Source organism: Silene latifolia, chromosome 11 (genome assembly GCF_048544455.1).
Source record: "Silene latifolia isolate original U9 population chromosome 11, ASM4854445v1, whole genome shotgun sequence".
NCBI lineage: Eukaryota > Viridiplantae > Streptophyta > Magnoliopsida > Caryophyllales > Caryophyllaceae > Silene > Silene latifolia.
Genome location: NC_133536.1, coordinates 4,540,027 through 4,557,228, shown reverse-complemented (window position 1 = coordinate 4,557,228; position 17,202 = coordinate 4,540,027). Strand labels below are relative to the sequence as shown.

The 17,202-nt window shown below is 38.5% G+C and overlaps 4 protein-coding genes across 4 annotated transcripts; 1 reads left to right on the top strand and 3 right to left on the bottom strand.

Annotated features, from left to right (window-relative positions):
- Positions 1 to 382: 382 nt before the first annotated feature.
- Positions 383 to 4,673, top strand: LOC141610716 (serine carboxypeptidase-like). Its single transcript, XM_074428936.1, has 8 exons — positions 383 to 877; positions 2,240 to 2,408; positions 2,791 to 2,910; positions 3,014 to 3,308; positions 3,392 to 3,480; positions 3,574 to 3,832; positions 3,928 to 4,061; positions 4,357 to 4,673. The coding sequence occupies exons 1-8, from the start codon at positions 570 to 572 to the stop codon at positions 4,477 to 4,479; spliced, it is 1,497 nt and encodes a 498-aa protein (XP_074285037.1). The 5' UTR covers positions 383 to 569; the 3' UTR covers positions 4,480 to 4,673.
- A 33-nt stretch (positions 4,674 to 4,706) lies between these two features.
- LOC141610717 (uncharacterized) lies at positions 4,707 to 6,216 on the bottom strand. The gene is made up of 3 exons (XM_074428937.1): positions 5,913 to 6,216; positions 5,579 to 5,699; positions 4,707 to 5,106 (listed from the first exon to the last, which is right to left on the bottom strand). Exons 1-3 carry the CDS (start codon positions 6,120 to 6,122, stop codon positions 4,934 to 4,936), a joined length of 504 nt encoding a protein of 167 aa, XP_074285038.1. The 5' UTR covers positions 6,123 to 6,216; the 3' UTR covers positions 4,707 to 4,933.
- A 6,612-nt stretch (positions 6,217 to 12,828) lies between these two features.
- Positions 12,829 to 13,881, bottom strand: LOC141612784 (protein FAR1-RELATED SEQUENCE 5-like). The gene has a single exon (XM_074431535.1). It carries the CDS (start codon positions 13,879 to 13,881, stop codon positions 12,829 to 12,831), a length of 1,053 nt encoding a protein of 350 aa, XP_074287636.1.
- Positions 13,882 to 16,200: 2,319 nt separating this feature from the next.
- LOC141612782 (uncharacterized) lies at positions 16,201 to 16,638 on the bottom strand. Its single transcript, XM_074431534.1, has one exon. The coding sequence runs from the start codon at positions 16,636 to 16,638 to the stop codon at positions 16,201 to 16,203; it is 438 nt and encodes a 145-aa protein (XP_074287635.1).
- Positions 16,639 to 17,202: the final 564 nt, after the last annotated feature.

The window sequence follows — 17,202 nt, the reverse complement described above, 5'->3', positions numbered from 1 at the left end:
AAAAGGAAAACTTTAAGGAAAAAAAGAAAAATAGATGATGGACCAACAACTAACAAAAGAAAGATAAGTAGGCACCATTAGCAAAGAAAAAGAATGTATGACATCTAAAAAAAACAAAAAGTTAACAACGACCCATTATAATAATACCAAAACCCATATAAAATATTTAATAAAAACTTTAATATTAAAATTAAAATAATTTAAATAATTCCTGTATGAGACGATTTCACACCATAAGACGGTCTTATATATAAAAAAACATTTTACTATTTATTAACATTAAATAAATAATTTTTTTATAAAACTAAACTGTATTAGACCATCTTATTCTAGAATTTGTGAAAATAATAATATATAATCATGTAACAATAATTCTTGGACCGTTATGCCACTCTCTTTTCTTTCCTCACATTTCGTATCCCCAACTTCACACCTTCTCACCTTCCTTAAACTCCTTTATTCTCCAAACTCTATAAATTCTCATCAATTTCAACCTATTTATTCACAAAAAATTCACAAATTATACATTCAAATTAAATACACACAAATTATACAAAAAATATATAAAAATGGGTTATAAAATTTCTTGTTTTATTGTAATATTTGCAATTGTAATTTTCTTTTGCTATGGTGAAAACTTTAAACTAGCTAAAACAACATTATTTCCAAAACTACAAGCACAAAGGTTCATTAATCAACTCAATTTATTCCCAAAATACCCTTTTAACCATAGGTCCAGTGCCGGTTTGTCGGTCGAAGGACCGAGATTGGTTGAAAGGACATTCAAGATATCTGAGTTGGGTGACCCGGGTACTACTGTTGAAAATTTGGGTCACCATGCAGGGTATTATCGTCTTCCACATTCTAAAGATGCAAGGTATGTATTTGTTTATATACGTTACTTGTTTAAAGTATTAATTTCGTCATCCCAATTATTTATTTAGACAACTGAATGAGACAGAGTGAGTGTTGTTTAACATGTTTCTGTGTTGTTTCTTGTGTTTTCTACCTATGTCTTGTGTTGTACCAAAGTTTGTTTCCGACATTTTAGCATTGATTTTTGGGAGTTGGTGTGATATTTTACTGGATTTTTTTTTTTACCTTGGTATTCGAGTTTTTAGCGTTTTATTTACTTTAGTTTAGTTCAGTTTATATTGACAAAAGTTTAAGACAAATTTGAATAAGATTTTGCATATGACATTATAGTTTACGGAATTTTATAATTCATTTGGCACTTTGAATTTAAATTTAGTATTCTTATCATTATTCGAGAAGTCTATTTAATCTAATTTAATCTAATTAACAATCGGGTGAACCTAATAATTTCGCGGGTAATTATTCTAGTAAAACGTAATGTGGCAATTTCATGTAATAATGTACCTTAATTCATACACTATCTTAATTTTTTGATAAAGAGAATTAATGATAATTGTTAATTTGATATTGACAAATTGATCAATATTGTGCAATCATTGGTAAAAAAAAAAGCATCAAAGAACACATCAATAATCATCATATACCAGCTGTTTGCATGTGAGACGACAAATTACTTTCTTGTTTGGTTTGACTAGAATCTTTACATATTATAATAATCTATTTTGAAAAAGAATGTGTAATGTTATATTAAAAAAAGAGAGTTCACAGTCGCTTAACTTTAATACATATCGGATAAACTACTGAATATACGTAATAGTCGGTAAACTATGAGTACAATAGAAAGTGTTTTATGTGTTCCACCAATTTAATTCTTGAATGATTAGCATGTACGTATGATTGAGTGTCGAGTGACCATGTGAAATGCCTTTCGGTCTCAATTCTCCTAGAAGTCGTCCCTTGGTTCACATTAAGGATGTGAAATGATGCAATAAAAGTGTAAAAAGTTGAAATGATAATTATTGATCGAGATGAATGAAGAATTACTTCAGAACTAGTTGTGTATCGTGTAATAATATACCGATGATATAGAATAATAAATGTTTTTAATAATATTTTAGAGGTTATGTAAAATTTCAAAATATTCCGAACATATTATATATTGGACAACATTATCGACTTAAGAAATAAGACATGATGTGAATTCGGACTAATTTATATGGTCCTTTAAACAAAAAAGTTACGAAGCTGAATTAAAGTGAATTGAATTTTTAAGGTCTTAAGGAATAAATTATATCGATAAAGTTGAACTTGTTTTTTCGCGTATGTATGGAATAATAAGTTAAAATTTTCGATCCTTTCACAGGATGTTCTACTTTTTCTTCGAATCGAGAAATAGCAAGGATGATCCTGTAGTCATCTGGTTAACAGGAGGACCAGGGTGCAGCAGTGAACTAGCTCTCTTCTATGAAAATGGTCCTTTCCAAATTGCCAACAATTTGTCTTTGGTTTGGAATGATTATGGTTGGGACAAGGTATCATTTCTTCCGTCACAGATTCCTGGTTAAAACCGTCCTAAGTCAAGACACTCACAACTAATTTAAACAAGGCAAAAATACCAACAGGGTTGCGACTTGTGAGAGGCCAAACTTAAGACGATCAAAAACAAGATTTGATGTTCTTCCGCATAGAAACCTTTTTTCCATTTCAATTATTTAAAAATTGCTGCAATATAAGAAATGGACTAGCAGCGGGTTTGAAACGGGTTATTGGGCTGAACAAATGTAAATGTTTGAAAAGACATCTAAATGGCATAGCACATGGTCTAGCTCGGCAGACCATGAGTCTGTAGACCCTTTATTTACAGCTGTCAAAAAAAAAAAACTCATCGAAGTTATTGTTTCTTCGATTTTGCAGGTGTCCAACCTCATCTACGTCGACCAGCCAGTCGGAACTGGATTCAGCTACACTTCAGATGACAGTGATCTCCGTCACGATGAAAGCGGTGTTAGCAATGACTTATATGACTTCTTGCAGGTAAGTCTGCTTTTCTTATTACTCCGTACATCCTAAATTCCTAATCAACTCTCAGAAAAACTACTTACTGTAAACTGTAACAATAATTTCTGGTAATTGACAGGAATTCTTCAAAGCACATCCTGAATACGCAAAGAACGATTTCTTCATAACCGGTGAATCGTATGCAGGACATTACATCCCTGCCTTTGCCTCTAGAGTACACCAAGGAAACAAGGCTAAAGAAGGAACTCCCATTAACCTCAAGGGGTTCGCCATTGGTAACGGTTTAACAGACCCTGAAATTCAATACCAAGCATACACAGACTACGCTTTGCAGAACGGGATAATTGGTCGGACTGAATATAACAGCATTAACAAAATGGTTCCAGCTTGCCAACAGGCGATCAAACAGTGTGGTACGAGAACCTATTTTGTTTTTCTCGAATCAATTTAGCGTACAAAGATAGAGTTCTCAACTTTATTTTTGTTGCGAGATTAGGTACTGATGGTACAGACTCTTGCCTGACTGCGTACTTTGCCTGTACCAACATCTTCAACAAAGTCATGGAATACGCAGGCGACAAAAATGTAAGTCAGTCACTACTCACTATCCGAATCCATTACTTTGTGCAGACGGTACAAGAAAGCCATATGACTAATACAGTAGTTTCTGTTAAATAGTACTACGATATCAGGAAGAAGTGCGAGGGTGACCTCTGCTATGATTTTTCGAACATGGAGAAGTTTTTAAATCAGGATTCAGTAAGGCAAGCTTTGGGTGTTGGGAAAGTCGACTTTGTATCGTGTAGTACAGAGGTATATGAGGCTATGCAAATGGACTGGATGAGAAACCTTGAAGTGGGAATTCCTGCACTACTCGAGGACGGGATCAGTACTCTCATTTATGCAGGGGAATATGATCTTATATGCAACTGGCTAGGTATGACATGCAAACTTGAACTCGAGCTCTTACAAACTAACTTTTGCCAAATGATCTATGATCGTCAATTTGAAGTTTGATTTTGTTTGTCGCAGGGAACTCGAGGTGGGTCCACGCAATGGAATGGTCGGGGAAGAAAGATTTCACAGCAGCTCCAACCGTGTCCTTTAAAGTAGATGGTGCAGAAGCAGGGCAACTAAAAACCCATGGACCTCTCGGTTTTCTCAAGGTCTGCTCTCTTTGCCGTTTTACATCCAGACCTAGCAAGGCTAACCTAACCTAATCCAACCGGGTTAACCGAAAAGACGAACTTGAATATGCCACCCCAAACAAACCCTAATCAGGAAACATACCTAAAATAACCCGAGCTGACCCTAATGCAAATGCACCCCCGAAATGATATGAGGGGCGGGTTTCAAAACCGTCTCATCTAAAAGAACTACTAAAGTAAAATGAGATGAATTTGAAACAGAATATAGTTTGTTACTTACTTGATGTCATTGTGCGACATTATCTGATAACAGGTGCATAACGCCGGTCATATGGTTCCCATGGACCAACCCAAGGCCGCTCTCGAGATGCTCAAGAGATGGACAAAAGGAGGCCTGGCTTCAACAGAGAAAACTTATGACATTTTAACAGAATAATAACTTTCGACCAGACAGTAAAGATAGATCAGAACCAACCAGCTGCAATCTAACAGTGTTGAACTTGATATACTAGCATTTACTTAGAAAAGAAAGAATACAAAGATCAACGCTTTTATATCTGAAATCTCAGACAATAATTTGCTCCCAGTGTTATAATCCAAATCATACGGAGTACATATTAATAAATTATCTTACACTCGGTGCAATAAGTTTACCGTGAATTTGTGAAATGTGAATTCTAACAATTACGTGCAGTAGGAACGATTCAAGTTATTCACAGCAGATAATTGCATTCTGTTCAACAAAAAATTTCGATTACAGCAGACAAATGCATTCTGTTCAGTAAAGAATTTGGATTACAGATTGCGATTCACTGTTTATAACAGCAACGAGTAGTTCTTCCATTGTTTCAGACTGCGATTACATGCATCTTCCTGTCAACAGGAAATGTTTATGAAGGAACAGACCCTCCATAGAGCTGGTTTAACGACTGAATAACTGGCCGAAACCCAGAACTCAAAGGAACAACAGAAGCAACTCGTAGATGTTGAGCATTACCGTTCTTTGGTTTGGACAGCGTCATCCTACACATTTCACCTTCCAGAATTTTACCAGCATTTGCAGCTGCACAACCACAGTCAAAACATTACTCCTACGAGTCTATGACAGTTAACAACACACACATACTTGTAACCGGGATACTGCATTTAGGGTAGGCATAATCCGGTCCGGACCGGAAAAATGGACCGGTCCAGACCGGAATCTACCAGACCGGAACATGAATTAAAAATTCCGGTCCGGTCCCGGTCCTACATTTTTCGAGATTCCGGTCTGGTCCGGATCGGAAAACCGGAATTATTGTATTTTTTATTTTTTTAAAAAAAAAATATTATATAAAAAAACAAGTGTACCCTTATTTAATCCGGTCCATTCTGGTCCAATCGGTCCGGTTTTTGGGACCGGAATTTGAAAGGAGGATATGTAAAAATAATTCCGGTCCAACCGATCTGGTCCGGAATTTTTCCGGTCCGGTCTCCGGTCCATGATTTTTTTGGATTCCGGTTCCGGACTGGTTATTTCCTATCCTTATTCATACCTGCAAAAGGATGAATTTTGGCGAAATTGAAGAAATCATCAGCAGAACAACCAAAGAGGATTTTAGCTGCTCTATCAAAACTAATCACTGTAAACACCCTCGTATCCGATGCTATCGACATCTGCGACCACAAACCGTCTCAATCATTTGTTTACTTTTTTTTAATCGAGGAGTATTTTATTCAGACAAAATATTAACGCAATCAAGTAAATTAAATAAAACGAGCGGGTCTCCTAAAAGACGATCTCTCAATTTCAATTGTTTTTTTATCGGGTTATTTTAATCAAAGGTAAATAAATGATTACGGAAAAGAAGAAAGAGCAGGAGGACTAACGAGGAAGCGGAAAAGGCGTTTGGAAGCGAAAGAGTTGGGACCGAGAGCGTTGCGACGACAAGAAGTGCAAAGAGAAAGAGGGTTTTGAAGAGGCTTCTCGCAGACGGAACACACCAAGTATGTCAAATTGTTGTTGGTAGTGTCGATTGCTATAATGGTGCACGTTAGTGTCTCTGCTTTGTTGTGCTCCATTGATGAATTTCCCGCCATTAATGGATTCTTCAAGGCTTACTCAACTATTTCGTCTTGTCATTTATAACCTTTTTTTTGGAAGAAACTTTGACTAGGGACCAAGGGCGTCACCAACTCACCATCGAGATGGGGTCAGGTCAATTTGAGTTTGGGTTATTCGGGTTGTAAGAATTTATTGGTTTAAGTTGTTTTGAATTTAGAACATTTTTGGGCGGGTTATTTTTAAGTTATTTAGACATAAAAATCACTTTGCAATGATAAACATTTAGGCCGGGTTGAACGGGAGGGGTCAATTCAGATTTCAAGTCATATCTGGATTCTCACCTCGGGTACGACTCGGGCTATTTGGGATTTTGGGTTGGTCAATTTTGTCAGGTTTAGGAGTAATTATTTGGCGTTTATCACATGTTTATAAATTTGTATATATGTTTCTAAATCAAAGATATTGTAGCCGAAAATGTCTTACTATAGTGGTTAAGAGTTAAGACGGAGGTATTGTAGATAATAGGTCTTAGATACGAATTTCTCCTCCCCTCTACTGTAATGTGATTAAATGCACGCTTTGTTAGACCCAAAAAGAAAATCCAAAGATATTGGTAAGGGAAGGGAATATGAAAAAAGAGATTACTTTTTTTTTCGGAATATGTAATCATTAGTTTTTATTGGCAAAGTTATCTACTCATCTTATATGAGGTTTGTGTAAAACTGTCTTACCGGAGATTAATGGTTGCATATCAACATATGATGACTTGATGAGTGTGTGCCTCTTAAAAAGCCCAGGAGCCCATTTTAAACTGGACCTCATCAAATGGATTGCCCATGTTTGGGCCTACTAAAGCATGGTTGGGCCTGAAAATTGAATGAAAGGTTCAAGAAGAATACTGCTAAAGGTCGTCGACAAATTACTAAATATCGTCGACAATTTTAATGAACTTCCAAATTTGCCCCTCCCTCACACTCCCCCTAATATTTTCCTTTTTATTCAAAAACTACCTATCACATTCCAAATTTTGAAAAAAAAAAAACCCGACTCAGATTTTGAAGAAAAAAAACCCGACACAAACGTATCGACCGCATCATTTCCGTCACGAATTCAAACATTCAACAAGGTATGTGATTCGAGATTAAATTTTTTTTGTAGTATTTTGCTTAGTTTGTAAATGTGTGACGGAATTAGGATAGATGCCAAATTAGTGACGGAATTAGGATAGATGCTTTGAATTCAATCGGATTTAATCGTGTTACGCGAAAATCAAACGGAATAATCGAAAAAATTAATCGAAAAAAAAAAAAAAAAAAGAACACGAAAATCTGGGCTGAGACGTTGGGTTTCTTCGTCCCAGACCCAGGCCAGACGAAGCCCTTGCTCGTCTCATGTGGGCTTTGGACGAAGGATTCCTTCGTCTGGGCTTGGTGTTGGACGAAGGAATTCTTCGTCTGGCCCAAATGTTGTTTCTTTTCTTTTTTTTTTTCTTTTTTTTTTAGAATTTCTCGTTACTTTTTTTTTTTTTTTTAAAAAAAATAAATTATTTTCCGTCTTGTTTTGTCGATGTAAAATATAATTTTTTTATAATAATTGTCGTTCGTGGCGAAGTCGTTGTAAATATATATTTATTCCGTCTCGTTTTGTCGATGTAAAATATAAATTAATTATTACTAATAAACTTCTTTTGGGGATATTTTGTTTTTTTTATTTATTTTTTAATTTACATAAACTTATATTTATAAATTCTTTGTTTTATTAATTTAAGTAATCAAGTTGTTGTAAATATATTTTTGTTGCGTCTCGTTTAGTTTACGTAAAATATTAATTAATTATTATTAATAAACCCCGTTCCGGTTTTTTTTTTTTTTTTTAATTTTTAATTTACTTAAACTTATATTTATAAATTCTTTGTTTTATTTTTTTGGAATAGATGGTAGGTGGAGGAAATGACCGTCACGTTCGAGCTCGAAAGGGGCTCCGGTTTGCCTGAGTCGAGGTTGGAGATGGTAGTACCGATTCGTAGGCGATGAGCGGGTGGAGGAGGAGCGGTTGGTCCGGTGATGTGATAGGTGAGGAGGAGGCGGGTATTGAGCGAGTGCGTAGGGTGCCACGTAGACGGAATGAGGAGGGGCGTTTCCTGCGGAGGTCGGATGGTAGTTCTAGTAGTGTGGTGGCTCCGAAGAAGAAGTCGGGTAAGGATGTCTCTTGGTTGATCGATCATCGTGTTCCTGGTGGTCCTGACTTTCCCCACGTGATTCCTAGCTTTGGGGCCACATTGCCAACACCTTATGGTCGACTCCTAATGAAGTCGGTCGACCAGTTTTGACGGGTTACCACCGGTTTGGTAAGACGAGGTTGTTGAGTTGTTGGCAACTCCTCCCGTTAAGACTATTTATGGCCGTGTGATCGGTCTTTCTCACCTATTAGATTCCATGGCCGAGAATTATAACATGCCCCTTATTTCTGCTTTTGTTGAGAGATGGCAACCCGACACCAACAGTTTTCACATGCCTTTTGGGGAGATGTCCATACTCCTTCACGATGTTGCGCAGATCTTAGGCGTTCGGGTTGATGGTAACTGTTGTAAGGTGGAGAATAATGACGGGACGTTGGCGGATCCCCTTATGTATGTTTGTGGCTTTTTTGGGATTTCATCAGAGCAGTTGAGGTTGTCGTTAAACTCTAAGAAGAAGGTCCCTATTTACAAGAGTGGGGGTATATTGGTAGATGCAGTTTGTGAAACGGCGAGAGCTAATTGTGATGTTGTTTTTGCTCAGGGGTTTTTGGTGTGGTGTTGGGGTCGACGGTTTTGTCGACAAATCGAGGTGATAGGTTACGTCCTCGTTGTTTTCTTTAGTGTATGATGCTGATGGTGTACACGACTACGCTTGGGGAGCCGGTGTACTTGCCTTCATGTACCGACAGTTGGAGGTGGCTTCACGTGCTTGTGTGAAGACTATTGGTGGTTGCTTGACTTTGTTGCAATCGTGGATCTATGAGTATTTTCCTATGTTCAGACCCGGTCCACCTTCGGCAATTGACCCTACTCAGCCTCGGTCGTGTTCTTGGAGATCCGTTGGTCCCTTCGCTCAAAATGCGGAGAAATTGTTGGAGTATCGAAGGTTGTTAGATGGGCTTACTTGTGCTTCCATTAGGTGGGATCCGTACGGGCCGCGTCGGGGAGGAGTATCATCCTCGTACTTTTTATACCGGTTGTATTCGTTTCATGGACATAGCGGAGCCGTATCACCTGATCGGTGTTTACGACGGTTTGGGTATGTGCGAGATCATACCCAATCCCATTATGAGATTGGCGCATCGTCCCGCCTTCGGGGATAGGGTACGAGGTTGGGTGGGGTTGCGGAGACCGATCATCTTTGGGATTCTTTGGGAGGATCACGTGGTTCACCTTTCTCGTAAATCGAGACCAGTTAGTTTCCGGGTGAGACGGAGCAGATTATGTGACTTGGTATAATGGGAATTCTCACCCGTTGATCATTGATCCCGACCACCGTGATGCCCCCGCGCCACATGATGATTTTGATATTCCTGCTGAGGTAATAATATTACTTACAATTCTTGTAATTATTGTTTAACTTTCTTTTGTTCCTCGATAATGTTTATAATGTTTTAGTTGTTCTTGTCAATTTGCAGATCGCACGTGCTTTAATGTTTCGATTTACGAGGCCAAAAAAAATTAAGGATGACAAGAAACGACTTGCCTTCCTCCGCAAGATGATGAAGAACGTCGACCCATTGATTGAGAGGGCTGGGGATATCATACGTCAGCGAGGACCTCGTCAAACACCCGGTGATGTTGTTCAGCGTAGATCAGATGGTGTGTACACTGATAGCGATGAAGAGGATGATAAGTAGTCGGGAGACTAGTTTGTGTTTGTTTTCATTTATGTTGTACGGTTTTGAAGACATTTTTTTATGTTGGATGATTATGTTAGTTGACTATTTGAACGTTGTTTATTTCAAAAAACATGACGGTTTTAAATTTCAAATTTCTTAAATTTCTTGAATACATAGCAATCGATGCAAATTCATACATTTCTGGAAATAGTAACTACTTCATGACAATGGCCAACATAATGAAAACAAACAAATACAAGATACACTTGATAAAACTTCATCATCCTTGTCATTTCCGAAATCTCCTTTTTTATACCTATCACTTACTCTTTCATGACATTTCCACTTGATGCATCATCACCTTCATCTTGACATGCTATATTCAACTTTTTTGTTATTGTTAAATGATCTTCAGTCAACCACGACACAAAATGATCGCAAGGTACGCACTTAAAAAAAGCTTTCTTCGGATTAGTAGCTGACCCGGAAATCTTGATGATAGCGTTTCTTTGACAACGATTGCAAATTTGATTCTTAAAATCAAGGCCTTCAATTGGTCGGGTTCCCCACATTGAGGATGATGTTGACATAAGTAAAGATTTGAAGAAGAAAATGGAAGATGATGAAGATGATTGGAAAATAGAAAAGGTTGAAGATGAGTGCAAAATTACAACATTATGTAGATGTTTATATAGGGAAAAATGTGACCGTTATAATTCAAATGTGACCGTTATAATTCAAATTTTACCGTTATAATTCAAAAATAGCCGTTATAATTCAAATGTGACCGTTATAATTCAAAATAGCCGTTATAATTCAAAAATAGCCGTTATAATTCAAATGTTACCGTTATAATTCAAAATAACCGTTACAATTCAAAAATAGCCGTTATAATTCAAAATAACCGTTGTAATTCAAAAATAACCGTTACAATTAATAGGTTATAAATAGGCCATTCTATGTCAATTTCAATCACAACATCCAAATCATCTTCACTCACTACAATACTAATTATTCACTCACAACATCCAATCCTAAAATGGTTCTCACAAATGCTCAAAAAATCAGAGTTTATCAAATAAGAATCGATTTAATTGTTCAAAATTTACCAATTCTAATTGAGCGTCTTGAATCTGTGGTTCCCAGTGACACTGTATGGCACATGCTTGAAGAACCTCCAATTGGGACCCTCTGTATAATTTTACAAGGAAACCCGGATCATGTTCTAACTCCAGCAGTTAGAGATGAGGTTGTTTCTGATGAAGTACTAAACGAGAAGATGTGGGAGTTTCGTAGGTTGAAAAGTGATATCTTTACATATTTTGAGCGCATTCTCACCGTGATCGATTACCCAATACTATCAGACTTATGTGCTGGTAGAGTGCCGGGGCAAGGAATTCTTTATCTCTACTTGAATGATTTGTTGTCTCAATATATGCCTACCCAACCTGAAGAAATTGAGATTCAAGATCATGAAGAAGATAAGGAATCGTCATCTTCATCATCGGAAGATAATTAAGTTCGGGGTTTGGGGTTTGGGGTTTGGGGTTTAGGGTTTGGGGTTTGGGGTTTGGGGTTTGGGGTTTAGGGTTTAGGGTTTGGGATTTGGGGTTTGGGGTTTAGGGTTTAGGGTTAGCTATTTAGGGTTTGGTATTTAGGGTATGGTATGTTTTAATTATGTTTTTATTGGTTTATGTTTTAATTATGTCAAAACGCGTTTTAAGGAATGTTTTAATTAAAATATGTCAAATTGTGTTTTAAGGATTGTTTTAATTAAATTACGTTTTAAGTCATTTAATCGGATGCAGAAGATAATAAACTACAATAATCGGATAAATAAAATAAAATATAAGGTACAATATTCGGATATATAATATAAAAGATACAATAATCGGACAAATAAAAGCTAAGATGAAATCGCGAAATCGCGCCATACACGAAAGCGATGTCGATACGAGGCCATTATAATGAGCTACGCTTGCATCATGTACCCAACAAGGGGCTAATGGAGGCATAGGTGACAAGGGGCGTACCCGGAGCCGCAAATAGTGGTTTCCCGCATGTAATACCCATAAGACACCATATGGGGTACGTACTCCGGGGGGGGCTCGTAAAGGCAAATAAGTAAAACTACCATTCGATCGTCAAATGCAGAAATACAACATATCACCCAATTGTACATCGTAGCATAACCATATAGATCGAAACCGTCCATCCAATGACCCGAGCCACACGGTATCTGATCCATAAATGTAATTCTATCTACCTCCGCATCAAATCTCCCTGGGCCATAGATATGATCACGGCAATCGGGACTACGAATTCCCCTAAGTAAATCTGTTCTAGCCATCGTGAAATGAGATTGGTCACCCCGAACAGCATGTGAGATAACTCGAAAACCACAATGACCGTCTCCGTAAGGATTAAACCATGCTTCTACATACTCGTGAAAAAATGAAGGCAGGAAGTCACGATAAGGAAAATACCTCAAATCACCAATGGTGTAGTCGACCTCAAGAGGTGCGCAATACGTTGTGCCGAAACTCCCCGTAGTCGTGGTAGCAGTGGTAGACGGTGTACCGGGGCCCGTTTGAGTGGACCGGGGGGTTCTATACGGAGTAAAACGAACCGACGGAGTAGAACGGGGAGTAGACGACGGAGTAACAGGAACCGTCGGAGTAGAACGGGGGGTACTAGACGGAGTACGTTGGGAAGACGGAGTACCTACTCGAACACGAACCCGTGCATGCTCAACGGCGGACGGATCTCTACGAGTTCCCCTACTCGGACGTCCTCTAGGGTTCTCGTTCACCCGAGGCTCGTTTACATCCTCCTGTTCCGGATGTATCTGAGAGTAAAGAGCATCGAACATGGATGATCTCATACTCGGATCCGCATTCGAATTTCATCGAACAACTCCTCCAATCGATCATCGTCACAAGTCGGCATTGCCTCCGAACCATCGTACTCCAACTTCCTCCAAAATGCATGTAACACATCAACAGGGACCCGAGATCCGTTTCTAGCAATGCGATGAAGTGAACAAGCACATAACAAACCAAGTGTAGTAGCCTTTACACAACCGCAATCGATCGTCAAGGCATCTTCCGTCATCTTGGCACCTCTTTCGAATTCTTCACGCAATTCACAGATGGCATTCTTTGATATTTTTAAAGAAAGTCTGGAAAATAATCGCTGAATCCCCGTCAACCGCCTCGATCTAGATAACTCCAACGAGTGTCGGATCTCAACATGTTGCGTTTCCATCAAAGAATGAAACCGAATCCAGATGCTATCAACTGCCAGTTTCGCGCTATTCAGCCATCTCTTCAAATTCGCATGAGCCGACTCAACCCGGGATGTAGAAGTATTCCCAAAATGAGTTATCTTGTTCGTTCTATACTTGGCCCATTTTTCCAAGTGCGGGAACCATTGCCTCTCAATATAAGCCGCCACTTCCGCCCATTCCCTTGCCAATTTGGCCCACGCAACATTAAACTTTTCTTCGGTCTCCGCCTCGACAACCGCAGTAAACAAGTTATAAGTTACGTGCTTAGCCCAACTATCCTGATCCGTGATATCAAGTGCTTTCGTCTCCACGTTAGAATATATATGCCAAAGACATAGCAAGTGAGACGAATCGGGAAAAACAATGGGGATCGCGTTCAACAAACCTCCCTCGCAATCAGTAACAATAACATTAGGTTGAACGACATCATTAAGCAGGGCCTTCAGTTTTCGTAGTACCCACAAATATTTCTCCTCGGACTCATGCGTCACAAGAGCAAACGCGATGACAAAGCTCTTCCCGACGGGTGTGACTCCAACCATCTCAACAAGCGGAAGACGGTATTCATTTGTCTTGTACGTGGAATCGATCTGTACCACATAATAGTATGATCGAAACATCTTAACGGCTTCTGGATGAGCCATGAACACGTGGGTTAGCTCATCGGTCTCCGATCGTGACCCAATAATGAACGTACTTATCTTTGAACCGCAAGTGCTAACATCTGTTGTGTCGGGTTTCTCCCATCTCTTTCCTCGGCCCTTACTTTCTGAGAACGATTGTAGATTTGTCGCCGATTAGGTCTTGACTTTTCCGGATTCCGCTGATGCAAAACCGCACTAATAATTGCCGGCCTAACGTGAGCTCTAACTTGGGCATCGATAAAAGCCAACTCCTCGTCATCAAGCTTTGCAAAGTATCATCCGCCCGTCACAATACGACGTTAAACCATGATTATGAAACCCGGATCTCATCACAAGCCGCCACTTATTCTCTTCTAATTCAACAACTTTCATTGAAAATTTGCAATTGCACCACGCGGTAGCGTGTTACCCTCATTAAAGAATCGGCATCCTTATTTACGGGACCTTTTTCACCCATCCGACAAACAAAATAACGTTGTCTCAAATTCGTGTTACGACCAACTTTCTTGTTGCTTGCTTTTTTATACCAAACCCGAGTCGGAGCCCGATCTCATATGCCCAATTAAACGCTTCAATACTAGATGCAAAAATCTGGGTTGTCGTAAAATGATCCGAGTAATCAACACCGTCTCCATCGTTAATCACTGCGCACGCATTTCAATAAGTTAGTTATTAATTAATTATTTGCTACGGAACGAGTCGAAGTAAATAAAAAATAATATAAAATTAATACAAACACGGTAATAAGTTATTTTTTACAAAACGAGTCGGAAATGTTAAAGATAAAAATTTCATATAAAGACGGTAATTAATTAATTCAATTGTTTTATAATACAAAAACAGTATTTAATTATTTTATACACAACGAGTCGGAAATAACGGAAATTAATTATTTGAATTGTCGGAAACTATAAAAAATAAAAAATTTTAATACAAAGACGGAAATTAATTATTTTATACAAAAGAAGTCGGAAACAAAAAAAAAAAAAAAATATACGCAATTTGGGCACTCGGACGAAGAATTCCTTCGTCCATAATGGGCCTTGGACGAAGGAATTTTTCGTCGGCCAGGTCTTGACGAAAAATTCCTTCGTCCAAGGCCCATTATGGACGAAGGAATTTTTCGTCCAAGACCTGGGCTGGACGAAAAATTTCTTCGTCCAAGCCCAGTCCATGTATTTTTTTTTTTTTCAATTGCTTTTTCATATAAATCCGTCACAAATTCTATCATAAATCCGTCTACATTCATGGCATCTATCCTAATTCGGGATTCAAACGATAATAAAACATAAATTTTTAACAAAACTAAATCGTAAACTAACCTCGTTACTAGCTTCATTGTTGGAATCGTTGTTAAAATCGTTCCCATTCATGTTGTTAATTACAAAACCCGACTTTTTTGTTGTTTGAAATATTTTAGTGAGACGGTGACTTGTGTTTTAGTGAGACGGAAATTGCATTTCTGTTTTGAGACGGAAATTGCATTTTGGTGAGACGGATATGGAGTTATGATATGGAGGGCAAACTTGGAAATTTACGTTAATTGTCGACGATATTTAGTAATTTGTCGACGACGTATAGCACTTTAGCCTAATTGGGGAAGATCGGTGTTTACGGGATTGTTCATAGTGTTTTCGGAAGAGTTGGAAAGTTTGACCGAACTCGAGCATCCAAATCCAAACCCGATTAAATTCCATTTGATAAAAGCGAAACATGTTACAAATTGACCCGACTCAACTCGATGATGACTCATAATCTGACAAAATTTGATAAAGGTAGACTCGAAACCAAACCTGACAAGACTTGAGATGACTCGTGACCCAACCCAACCTAATGTCTGTTTCGACTCGATCTCGGCCCAATCCAATCCGAAAATAACCCGAAATTGATTCGTTAGCTGACCTGATTTGAAAGATAAACTCGACATTCGCTCGAAATATAACCTTGATTCCCGGCATAAGTAGAGGTTTGTTTGTGATATAACCTTGTACATTAGTAGAGGTATAGATGTTTGTTTACGATATAACACAAATAACACTATAACTCCAGTGGTACAATAACATATTAGCATGTACAACAAACCTATATCTAACTGACTTATGTGTATTTTTTCAGAGCTTTCTTATTTTTTATTTTTTTTTATGTTTAAGTTGATGAGTTAAGAACTTTATGGTATAACTCGGATTATTCAAAACAAAAATCGAAAATTTTATTATAAAGCCCAGTTTCTATACCATCAGTTGTATTAGAACTGGTGCTATAGTCTAACAGACGAATAAACAACCAACTTTTTTTTTTTGAGGGAAAAACCAACTTTATTTATTCATAATTAATATCCGAATTTGAATCGGTAGCAACAAGATCAGATAAAGAGTCCGACACCATCCTAACCCAAACTCTAGTAATATAGAGTAAGGGAAGTAAATGAGCCATACAATGGACCGCTCTATTTCCGTCTCTACGAACAAAATTAAACTCAATAACATTAAACTGAGAAGCTAAATTTAGAATCGACCTCCCAATATTACTCAAGTAACTCGACGGCATGGTTCCGGATTTCAGCATGTTCACCAACGTCTTACAGTCCGATTCCGCGACGATACTCACAATGCCCATCTGTAATGCCATTTGTAATCCAAACTCCATGGCTTTGGCTTCAGCAATCTCCGCCTCCCAACGCTCCCTTGTTTGTTGAACTCCAGCTCTTTCGACATGTCCATCATGGTCCCGAATTATCACTCCCAAACCACAACCCATCTCCCCCAATACCGCGGCATCGACATTAACCTTGAAAAATCCCTTCCGAGGTGGCTTCCATCTCGTCATGCATATTCCCATCAGTCCTTTCTTGTTTCCTCATCCCCTTCCCTTGTGCCCCAATCCAAGCCTGCCAATAACCCCAAGCCGCTTCTACCACTCGTCCCGGATCCCATACTTCTATTCCATGAAACTCTTTATTTCGTTGATTCCAAATTGCCCATAACAGAATAATTAATTTGCTTTGTTCCACCCCCCTGTTATTGGTAATGATGCTCTCGATTAAATCCGGTAGTAACGGAAGCCGATCCCAGGTCTCATTCACTTCGATTCCAGCATTCTCCCAGACCGTCTGAGCATACGGACACCAAACAAGCGCATGTGACTCGCTTTCCAATTGTCCCTTACATCGGAAGCAGGTCGGGTCCGCGTCACTAATCCTCCGGTGGATATTCATGGCACATGGTAAAGCTCCCTTAACTGCCCGCCATATGAAGCTCTTCACTTTTGGTGGGACATGTAGCTTCCATAGATTACCCCATAATTTCGAGCCCTCACTCGAAT